General features: G+C 39.8%; 1 protein-coding gene across 1 annotated transcript in view; it reads right to left on the bottom strand.

Moving 5' to 3' along the window:
* The window catches only part of DMD (dystrophin), a 1000055-nt gene that overhangs the window by 57514 nt on the left and 930353 nt on the right, over positions 1-12188 (bottom strand). Inside the window, 2 exon segments of the mRNA XM_031557153.1 lie at positions 1922-2123; positions 7182-7256. Coding sequence (XP_031413013.1) covers positions 1922-2123; positions 7182-7256 — 277 coding nt within the window.

Below are 12188 nucleotides of genomic sequence, written 5' to 3'. Positions count from 1 at the left end.
AAGGCATATTAAATTGGAACCTGCACGAACCGTGAGTTGTTCAGTTCACTCTACTCCCCCCCCCAAGTCAAACCAGTAATTTAGTATGCTACTGCAAATGAGCATGAGTGACTGATCAATTAAAACAAATCTGAATACGTGCTGGATTTGCAGAGCTGTGTCCATAATTAGATCAGTCATTGGCACTGAATTTGATTAGTATCTTTACAAATGACAGTTTTCAATTATAAGAAGAGTAAAAATTCTGTATATCGAATTAAATGTCTCCAGTGCTACTATGCACTTCAGTTGATCTCTTCCTATTAAGTTTACAATGAAAGCTAAACACAAGTAACCCCAAGGTCATCTCTCTACCAGCATAATTCAAACTTGAATTTCAGCAAAACAGCTAGGAGCTTTCCTCACACATAAAACAACTGTGTTTCATCGAGTCCTGCAATATACAATTCCCTAGCATACCTAGGGAATTGCCTGGAGGCAGCCAATTATAATTTCTAATGCTGTACTTTCAGCAGAGTGCTTCATAACGAAAGCTAGCCTGGACACAGCAAATCTAAACTGGATGGTCCAGCTTAGGAGCAGCCTGGGAAATGACTTTCATTTCTCTCTCTGCCACCAGAGTGGCTGATCTGGATTAACATCCCTACTGTGTCTTTTTTGTTTTTCACCAGTTGGCTATCTCTGTATACATGTAATTTGTATTAGATGATAACTCAAATGAACTGGAGTTCAGTGAAACCCAAAGCAGATTAAAGAAATAAAGCTTAGCAGATAAATGAACATAGCCCCACTCCCTACCACTGGTACACTGCACAAAAATATAATGTAATCTGCGTAATCCACTTCACAGAATTCTGCAGTTGCTGCAGATGATGATATAAGCAACTGTCTTGTCAGAGATGATTTTGCAGGAAAAGATTGTGTACTTCTTTTGTGTGCAGGTGATCACTGAAGTTTCAGGGCTGTGATAAAGGACAGATGGAAGAATAATGTTACGGAACTTTACTACAGTTCAAAATGGCAATGGAATACAATAATTTTTTCATGTGCTTCCATTTCTACACATGAATTTTATTCTGCCAAAGTAATGGGCATGTCCGGCTGAAGGCAGCTGATAAGAACCTTAAAAAAAAAAACACAAATAAAGACTTCCACTGACATCTTGTTTCACTAAATTCACTAAATACAAAAAGAATGGCTTATTCCAAAATTAGCTTGCAGAACATGTGTTGGTATTTATCTGTGCATTCTGAACAACATCACTAATCCATTGAATAGAACATCTTTAATTTGATTAAGGTAAATATTTATTGCTCTATTTACATAGGCTCTATTTACACTTAAAAGTAGACTTTTTAAAATTAAATTTTACATGAAGCATTTCTCGTATCTCCTGACTGCTAAGGGTTGTAAATGCATAAGATTACAGATGAAGCTCTTCCAGCTTTGACTAAGGATTATAGATTGAAAGCTACAGAAAACTGACAGCTCTGAAAATGTTTAGCATCCAGAAGTACAGACACATGCAAGAGTCTATACGATGTTAATCATACTGTTGCTTCTTGATACTTCTCTTGAATTGCTTTATCTAAAGAAATTTTAAAAAGCCATGCAAAGCTATGACCAACAGAGGAGATATAGTCCTAGAATTGCTCTAAACACAGCAGTCTGTTCTGTTTTCCAGCTCTCATTGTTTAGATGAATAAATCTAATATTGCAGGCCTAATCAAGGGCTATATCGATTGAGCTAAATGCAGCTATTAAGCCATTATGCTTCCTAAACTTTCACTTCAACTGCTATTTCTTTAGCTTCAAGCCATTCCTATTTTATAATGTGGCAGCCAGCTCATGCCCTTTCCCCTTTCCCTCGTGATGCTGGGAAAGCTTTTCAGAGCAATCTGTTTACAGCACCCATACGTACGTGTCATAGACATTCAGCAGCCAGTTGAGGCACATATCCACGCAGAGAGGAACATTGACCAGGTTATTGTGCTCCTGTTCCAGTCGATCATAAATAGTGGTCAAGCAGTTAATGATCTGCAGAATATCCATCGGCTGGTCATTTTGCTTGAGGTTGTGCTGGTCCAAGGCATCACATGCAGCAGACAGATTCAGGAGATCCACTGTTAAAATAAAGAAACACAATGAAGACTGCAGAGAGATAGTAGTTGTACTATCAGTATCCAAAATGTAAATACAGGTACAACAGTTTGCTTGGCTTACATTCTGGTCAGAGGACATTTTATATTCTGTGGAAGTCAGGTGTAAGACTGGTTCCAAGACTCCCACAGGTGCACTGTTTATTCAGCTGTGGTCTTAGACAGCAGTGTTTATAAAATGTTTTTTTTTTTTTAGCTGTGAAGTACCCATTACACTATTAGATTGTATGGGAATATTATATAAACCCCTGTGTAAGTAAAAATTCTGTGTTTCATGTTTTATATTCCTACAGATAAGGCACTATTCGACAACTGCGTTCACTGGATGTGCTCGATATACAGTGCTCAGCTTTTGTGAAATGCACCACTCAAGAAGTCAAGAAATCTTCAATGAACCAAATTTCACCAGGACCATGCAAATAAATCACAATGGAAGGGGGGTCAACTTCCCTGCTACTTTTTCTCTAGCAAGAATATGGGAAAAAAGATTCCAAAATTTATTAATAGAATTTTTAAATCTTTAATTCTGATGAGTGTTTAAATTTGTAAATACCTTTATGACATAATGCAGTAAGGCAAATTTAATATCTATCAGTCAATGCAAAACAGTTTTTCTGCTACTGACATTTAAAATCTTCATTTCTATTTCAGTTTAAGTCAGTTGTATTTTGAAATTTGGATGTCCACAGCAAAATAGAACGTCAGCTCTTAAAAATGTTCTTAATTTCTGAATAATAACATCAACAATTTCATACTTCGGAGGACACCAAATTAGAGAGTTATGAGATGCTGGAAACAAAAGGAATCAGAAAAATGTGACTATCTGGGGCAGCAGATCTTCCTGCTGTGACATGAAAACCCTCTGTAAATCCTTGCATAGAACTTCTAGGGGCTGAGCAAGGGGAGATGAAAACCCAGATGCTTCTAGCCCTACACATACCACGAGCAGTCACAAAGTGCAGCACAATTCAGTGCACCTCATAAAAACCATCCTGAAAATTTGTTACAGAATTGGGAAATAAACTGACCCAATTGCAAGACCTGTTTTTCTCTCACTGCAATAAAACTGTGTTTTATTGAGTCTTGGTAGGCAAAATGCAGAACCTCTTACAGGAATCCTTTTTTAGAACTTTATGCAGCTTAAGGGCACGTGTGCCAAATTCACACTTGAGAATATTAGAACAATACCAAAGATTAAACTGGCCCCTTGAAAAATACCTCAGCTGCACGCAGGGCTGCTTGGTAACGTTGTATTGATAGTATGCTGTGATTCTGGAACTGCCAAAAGAATTCTGGGAGCAGAAATTTCACTGAAAATCAATAGGAACATCTACTGCTAAATCCTGAAAGTGCTTCTGAAAATTTCATCCTGGTGCCTGAGATACACAGTGCTAGAGTGAATATGGAAAGCCCACAATGCTACCCCTAATACTGTACCAAGAGATTTAACTTAGAATATGTTGTTTTATGCACAGGACATTATGACATTTTTTGGTTTTTCATATTAATATAAGGATAGTTTCTAAAAAAAAAATATTTGGAATATTATATTTAACCTACTAGCATACAAAATATAGCTGTTCTGAGGTCAGTGTTATACCCTGCAAAAGCATATTTATCAGATCCATTGCAAAGAGTCATAGCTAGATACCTTTCCTCTAGCAATTTATTAGCTGAACTGAAAATAGAGCAATGCTTTCACAGTACCTTTAATGCAGAGCTTTAGGCTGAACTCTCAGTTCCTTTGAGACTGTGAATCAATGGTAATTAAATGAACCCCTCAGGCATCTGGGTGGCAGCTTAATTATACATCAGCTACTGCTAAACATGGGTCATTCCATTTTGTGAAAGCTTTTCCTGCTAATAAGCAGAAACTTCTGAAAAGCCCTTTGCCCTGCCTCTTCCTCAGCCGCCTATCCTATCATGAATTTAATAATGCATGTCCATCTTAACATAAGCGAGAAATGTTTGCTACCAAGCTCCGCTTTAGGGGACTTCTTTTCAGGAGGAGGGTGGCTCTGGACTTCAGCAAGGTAAATTCCTCCTGTCTCTTCCTCACCACGTTTAAAGGAACGTGTTGGAGGCCTCTTCAGAATCAGTAATTGGTGTATTTCTTTTCTGGGAGCAAGCCCCAAGTAAACACTGATTGGAGGCTAGCCCAAGCACATGTCGAAGAGTTGCATATTCATGGACATCCAGTGATTTACAAATCTTTGATCACTTCATGTTTTGTAAATTTAATGGGTTGTCACTCTTCTTTTCTATTTAAAATTCTGAAACTGACTCCAAAATTTGAGTGAACTGTACCTTCTAGCTTATTTTGAATTCCAAGTAATGTATATAAATATTCCTTTGGCCTTAAAGGCAAGAGTAAGTATGTCTACAGTTAGGTCAGCTTGTGGCTAGAATACAGAAAAAGGATAAAATATGACCTCAAATGACCAACCAGCTGAAGGCCAAAAGAGACAATTTAACAGGCAGGACAAGGTGTGCTAAGGAGGTTGACAAAACTCAACATATGGCTGGTGATAAAAAAGCATTAATGATGCTCTCAGAATTCAAGATCATTTCTTAGTAACCTGATGCTGTTGGCTGATACATTAAAAATATATATTTAATGTAGCCTGTATAAAATTAAAAGAAAAAAAAAAACAACTAACAGAAGATCTTGAGTATTTTCTTTCATTGCATCTCCAAGAAACTTTTGTGGACACATCACATTTTATTGACTTTACAATGTTCAGATGTGGTTTGCACTTAAAGATCAGACCTTTAAAAGTAGCAAAGCAAGAAAGTCAATGTGCTTTGATGTGATTATCAAAGGAAACCATACATTAAAAAAAAAACCCCAACAAACAGTTAACAGTGCAATAGTTAACTTGGCGTGCCCACAATAACTTTGAAGGCTGGAATGATAGAATCTCACTCTCCTAAAGTTACATTCTCCTAAAGTAACACAATACACAAGCATTTATTTGTTAAGGATTACCTTTTCCTATTATTATCCTTAACATCCTAGTGTCTTAAAATTCATAGGGCCGATTTACAAACTGAAGTTATTTTTGAACACAAATCTAAATACAGTTCACGTTTAAAAATGTTTGTAATCTTCTAACTTAGAAATATAGGCTGCTTTTTCACTCCTATGGATTTTTCTTGTACTCACACCTTCAGTGTTTGAAAACACTTCTCAGAAGGTAACACTGCTGTGCCTTTTATGCAGTTTGCAGAAAAGAATATATGTACATAGATAGTTTTCAAACTCCTGCAATTTTAAGGCTGAAATAAAAAGTGGGAGCTCAAAGTAGCAACTACTGCAGGTAGAAATCACGAATTTGGGGCTATGTGTAGGAGTCCTAAACCTAACACTGTGCTCTATTTCTTCTGGTGCCAAATTGCAGAAAAAGAATTTTGTAATTAGTTTTTTTTTAATCAAATCAAAAGGAGTTCACAAGTGACACTGCAAACACAGAATACACAAACACGAGAATAGTGTCTCCAAGCAAAAATATTTGCAAGAACAAAGACTGTTAACCAAATTCCTTAAATACTTCTCCTTAGTTACAAGAGTGAAGAATGTGCTAAAGTATTCAGTGTAAGCGCCGCTGCTTGTTTTCGATAACATCCACTCTCAGAAAACCTATCTAAGTGTAACCTGGAAAGACAAACTGATTTCAGTGCATAATTACAGTTCTTCTCTGTAAAGCCCAAGATGAGTGGAGAACTGTACAGGGGTAGAATAAAACTAATTACAGATAAAACAGGATGCAAAGTTTTGCACTTTCAACCTGCCTGCTACGCTTGTGCACTGCCAGCTACAGAAACTCACAATTCAAGAATTTTCTTCATTACTTCAGTGCTGCACTCATTATGAATACTTTTCACTGTATATTATTCCTGTTTCTTTATGCCAGCTCTCCACGACTGTCATTAAAATATGTTTGGAATTCTGATTGTCTGCTATCAAAATTCAATCTTTGTCACTGCGTCCATGCTGAAATCTTTAATTTCTTTACAAGAATTTTCACTGCTTAATTTTGTGGTAAAAAAAAACCTTTTTTTTTTTTAAATAGATCTAGAGATTGTTCATTAGTGGAATTCACCCATCCTTAAAAGTCTAAAAGTATACATGCTCAATAACCTCGAGGTTTGACTCAGTTCCAGAAAACATGTGAGCACAAATCCAAACTTGAGATAAATCAGCAGTTGAGACATTTGCAACTGTGTCAGAAATTTAACCCTGTAATTAAATGCCAAACGTAGTCAACGTTAAAATATTTTAGTAACCCTCCAAACTGTACTTCCTAGCAAACTCTTTGCTTTTGTAACTGATTGGTCTATCAAGAAAACTATGAGCAAATTATTTAGCCATTGGATTACAAGAAGCTGAAGCAGAAACATTAACTGAAGTGACAGGCAGTAAATGATATACCAGTTGCAAGAACTACAATGTCAGATCATGCATGCGCGTCATTACGGCAGGACTGACTAGAGACTTCTGAACACAGCCAAAAGCTGGGTCGAAATGAAGCTAAATGCTTATGGTGATGATCTCACCGAAAGGCAGCAATCCCCCAGGGTTCAGGATTCAACCTAACAAACTATTAACAGTTCCAGCTCTGGCACAGTTTTTCCTTCTGTTCTTATTACAGAACAATTCTGCTTGTAAGTTGAGCTGCATGTGGCTGACATGGGATGTGCCTTTGGCAATGAGCAAAGAGAAAATATATTAAGATATGAAGAGTGAAAAGGCTTAAGAGTGAAAAGATGAGGAATATGTAGGGAATGTTCATTTTGTTCCTGATCTATTGTTTTGTTTCGTAAGTGTCTTGTACTTTTGGCTTGCTAGGAAGGTGCAAAGTAATGGCATCAGGAGATGCCTCAGGTGAGAAGTTTCCATACACTGGGGAGCGCCTGGGGGGAGTGGAGAAAGTGTTTTTCTACTTCTGGAAGATGTGAATAAAGTCATGGCTTGGTACTGAAGTTTTCCTGGCAGCTGGTGCCACACAGGCAGGTACTTACAGCAGAGAGCTTTCTGCAGCCTGCGGAGCTTCATGGCAGTTCTGTATGCTGAGAACCTGACATTGTTCAGGTCCGCTGTTGGGGAAAAATATCAGAAAAAGAGATTAGCTTTGTATCTTAGAAATAACCAGACTCATAATGACGTTGTTCACCTGAACTCAAACATTACAATCAGTGGTTCAAAGAACAGGGCAAAAAATGCTATGTTAGAAACCATATTTCACTGAACAAATGCACTCAAACCTTGGCAATCAATGTTTCAAAAGAAAATTAGCAAGTCCTAGAGGCTTACTTCCATTCTTTCAAAGGTGCTGAACTTAAGAGTATGAAAGGACACAAGCAGCAATTGCAGCAGGGTTGTCTGAAAATACCACAGCCTTTCCAGGGTAGGTACTTCAAGAGATAAGGCTCCAGATCTCCTGCCTCTTTCCCTGCCTGAGACACACATACAGATTGTTTGCAGGCAGCCAGAAGCAAAGAGCCCTGCACGGAAAAATGCAGGCAACTCTCAGCTATGGCTGAGACTCGAAAAAAACAATGCAACGTTTGTGCTTCCCAACCTAAACAGACACCAGCATGTCCTGAGAGGAACACAGCTCCCAGCAGGGAGCCAGCAAGGTAAACTTCTATGACCCCCCTTAGAAACTGCAGAGATCAGGTCGAAGAACACAAGTGACCTAGGTCCAGTTTCACTGCAACCTCCTCACGTGGCTCACAAAACCAGATCATCAGCAAGAGCCCTTGTTTCAGAAGGAGCTTTGTGCCCACGGGTTCTCAGGACACTGCAGAGAGAAGGCGGCCATGTACTCAACCAGCAATATGCTAAGCAGATAAATCTCCTGGCACAGGGCAGGCTTGGTCAAGGCTATGTGAACATTGCTCAATACTTGCCCCCAGCAAGATGCAGCAACTGCTCAGCAGCCTAAGTAGTAAATGCTAGACAAGACTGAAAAGAAAGGAGGGATTTCAAACAAAATGTGTCTTGGACCTAATCCGACCCGGAAACTGGATCTGGATTTGCATCTCTCTCTTCCATCTGCCTGTGGAACCAGACTGAAGATGATGTGTGTACTATGATCTAGTCCCTGGCTTCTGCTGAAAGCAGCTTTGGGTAAACCCATTTAAAAAAAGAACGAAATAAATTTACTAAGAGTGAGGTCAGATCTAGCACAGCTGCATTCCTGCCAGTGCCACAGCCAGCTCAGTTACAAGTAAGCCTGGCACACCAGAACCACGCTGCAGGTAGGCCACTGCTTGCACAATTCAGAAGCCAGCCCAAGGTGTAGAAGCAAGTACCCCACTCCTGCAAAGGGCTTTTGTTCAGGAGAACAGATCAACAGATACTTAAACCAAATACAGCTGCAAGCTGGTAACTTCACCCAGTCAAGAGGCACCCCCAGCTTTAGCTGCCTCCTGGGCACAGCCACCCAGCCCATGAGCACTCCAGGCTGCTCCCAGTGCAACCACTGTGACACTTAACAGCCCATGCAGGCCGACATGGGCCCTGTGTGCTGACAGGTTTCAGCATCCAGCAACGCTGCTGAATGGGTTTAGTTTACAACTGCTGACGAAATCTGTGGGCCTACGGAGTTAATGATTAGGCAGCATTTTGAAAATGTAAACTCCTCTATAAATACAAAAAGCACACAAAAAGCAATGACACTGGCTCAGAACAGAGGTCCATTTGGCCTAATCACTAAGATATCTCCAAGCCTTGCAGGCTCTTTGAGAGAGAATATTACAAAAAGCAGGGCAAATACGAGAATGGCACTGAAGTGCTGTAAAGGTGTTTGCAGTTGGGTAGTTTGGGTATAACTATCCCAGCATCATTTACAATGCTGTGCAGGTATAGGCAGCAGAGGGAATATAGTCTCAATTACACAAATTTTAATTAAGCTATTCCAAATGAGTAATTTGAGGTCTGACAATTCAGTAATTTTTAATACCTTAATAAAGGCTGGGAAGTGCTTCTAAAACATGTCTTACAGCAGAAGGGGAACTTTCAGCTTTGTGCAGCATTTCTTTTTCTTTGCACACTTCCATACACCTTTTTAATGGGCAGTTCTCCTGGGCACTGTTCCTGCCAGCTCACCCTCTCACAATTACCCTGACAGGTCCAGAAGCCTTAATGTGTGGAATAAAGCGTGCAATTAAAATAAAGTAACTTAATTTGTCTTTAAGGGAAATTAATAAAGCAGTCCCTTGCAAACACACTGTGCCTTCAGTTACATTTTGTACTCTTGTTGCAAGGCTACACTTGCACTCTGGGAAAGAAATAAAAAATCCCAAATTGCAGCAATTTTATTTGTTAAAAGTAAGACTAGTCAAAATTAATTGGATTGGAAGCTCATATATATTAGATTATGGCAAAATGAATAAATCTTCCCTAAATTTTAATTGTGTATTCTGAAAAAACCTTCTCTGCTTATTATTTACATTTTTTGAAGTATTAGCAAATATATACACATCCTGCAGACCTTAATCAAGGCAGCGGGTACTATCCATGAGGACATTTAATCTTCAAAATGCTGTAGTTCACATCTATTTTTTCTTACATTTAACACATTCTGAATTTCTTATCAACCATAATGACACTTCTGCCAAGAAGCATCTGTTGTAAATGACCAAGAAACAATATCTAGAGCTATTTTCATAGGCCTTATGGCAGAGTCTAGGAAAGCAGTAGCAATGTTATCACTTAGTTTTAAATGCTGAGGCCATGTAGCTGCAGGGTGCCTCTGCTCACACCTTCCCTTACCGGCATTAATCCATGCCCAGTTTTTGTTGTTATGTCAACTGTCCACCTTCTGTCCTTGTTAGCCACAACCACCTGGATGACTCTCTGATTATGTGTGGACAGCCTTTTACGATATCACTGCCACACCATATCACATCTTTGCCTTGGATTTTAGCACTTTCGTTTAAAATTTGGGAGTCCTTTAAATGCCTTCTCTGACCTCACTCTCAACCCTGTTATGTTTGTACCTTTCATCTGCCTCTTATTCCATTTCAACTACACATATTATACTCTAACTATGTTAAATTTAACAAAAAAAAAAAAAAAGGCCAATAATTAGTGGTTTTATGGCTCCTGAAAGACAAGTGTAACAGCATTTTATAACTCTAAGACAAGAATTTGAATTCTGACTTTGTCTGCAAATGAAGGAAGACTGATCATTGGAGAGGGCAATACAGTGAATGGTCACAGAATCACATCATGGCTGGGGTTGGAAGGGATCCTTGCTTCAGCACGGCCATCCAAAGCAGGCTGCCCAGCAACACATTCAGGTGGTTTCTGCAGATCTCCAAGGAAGACATTGCACAACATCTCTGGGCAACCCGTGCCAGTGCTCCATCACCTGTAAAGCGCAGAAATACTTCCTGATCTTCAGATGGAGTCTCTTGTCTTGGCAGTGGACACCACCAAAGACAGCTTTTTTTTATCTTTATTGCTCTGTCCCTTCAGGTATTTACTCACATTCTTAATATCACTCCTGAGGCTCCTGCAGGTTGGACGGTCCCAGCTCATTAAGCCTCTCTTCACAGGAGAGGTGCTCCAGTCCCTTCATCATCTTGGTGATCAATCAAGGCAGAGGTGGCTAGTCCTCATAGTGAGGGGGCCAGCACCTAACAATGAACCTCAAGAAGTTCAATAAGGCTAAGTCCAGTGTCCTGTTCCCAAGTCAGGGCAACCCCAAGTGCAAACAGACTGGTTGGAGAACAAACTAACAGCTGCCCTGAGGAGAAGGACTTGGGAATACTAGTTCATGATGAGGTTTGTGAAGCACTGGAACAGGTTGCAAAGAAGCAGCTGTGGATGCCCATCCCTGAAGTGCTGAAGGCCAGGTTGGACACAGTTTTGGGCAGGCTGATCTAGTGGAAGGTGTCCCTGTCCAGAGCAGGAGATTGGAATTAGATGGTTTTTAAGACCCTTTCCAACCTAAGTCAATATGTCACTCCGTGATTCTTTGCTTAAGGAACTCCATATGCACCTTGCTCTGAACTCCTTTATTTTGATACCTTTTTACTCTGTCTCCTGATCTTTATAATTAGCTTCTTTTTACACTGTATTTCTATGAAACTGCTGGTGGTGCTTTTTCTCTACCCAAGCTACTGCTGGGAAGAATGCACTGCTTCACAGAACAGAGAGGGGAAGCCCAGCTCTCCTCTAATCGGGATCAATATGCTTTTCTTGCTGGTGTATGACTCCAGTTAAATGAAATGTACAACATCAGACTGCCAAGCAATGCGGCTTGGTAGCTGTGCTTGCTATCGTTAGTCGTAACGTCACCATTAACAGCAATGAAGGAAACCCAGAGTAAGGCAGCATAAGGCACTGCTTGGCTGCCAGCCAGATATAACTGCTGGGAACGTGTGGAGAGGGAGGAATGAGGCACAAGCAGCAGCAATCTTCCAAGGTTTTGTAAAAACATTAGCAGCTCATCCTTTCCCATGTTTTTTCCTTCTTGGGTCCCGAGGGAAAAAAATTGGATGCTTTCCACTCCCAAACAGATTAGCAAAAAGTTAGGAGCCACTAAGTGTTGAATCCAACAAGTTTTTGCCACCTCTGAGCAGGTAGAAAAGCTAATTATACCAAGTACGCTTTTTTCCAGCCTTTCCTCCAACACCTAGGAAATGTGCACAGTCTCATATTCCAAATGAGGTGATCAGAGGTCTAAAAAGCCCTAGGAGTACACGAGACCTTTGCAGGTTTTTTTTACAATACTGCAACTCCAGTCCTAGTCCTCATTGCTTGAAAGGTAACTTTCACACATCAAAAAAATGTAGATGCTCAAGAACATAATGTGCTTTTGCATTCCGAAATAATCACATAGTGGAAAAGGTCACCTGCCCCCTGGAAACAAACAGACCAAGGAAAAGGTTGCACTGCAGTATTTGGTGACACTAGTACTTACACCCAGGAGGGATGAGGAAGAGTGGCTCTCCACCACTCAGCCATGAACGAACTCTCTCTTCAAAGGAGTATATAAATGCTTATGGGGGAGA

The sequence above is a fragment of the Meleagris gallopavo genome, chromosome 1 (assembly GCF_000146605.3).
Source record: "Meleagris gallopavo isolate NT-WF06-2002-E0010 breed Aviagen turkey brand Nicholas breeding stock chromosome 1, Turkey_5.1, whole genome shotgun sequence".
NCBI classification, from domain to species: Eukaryota; Metazoa; Chordata; class Aves; order Galliformes; family Phasianidae; genus Meleagris; species Meleagris gallopavo.
The sequence above is the reverse complement of the archived record's forward strand: the minus strand, read 5'-3'. Positions and strand labels throughout refer to the sequence as shown.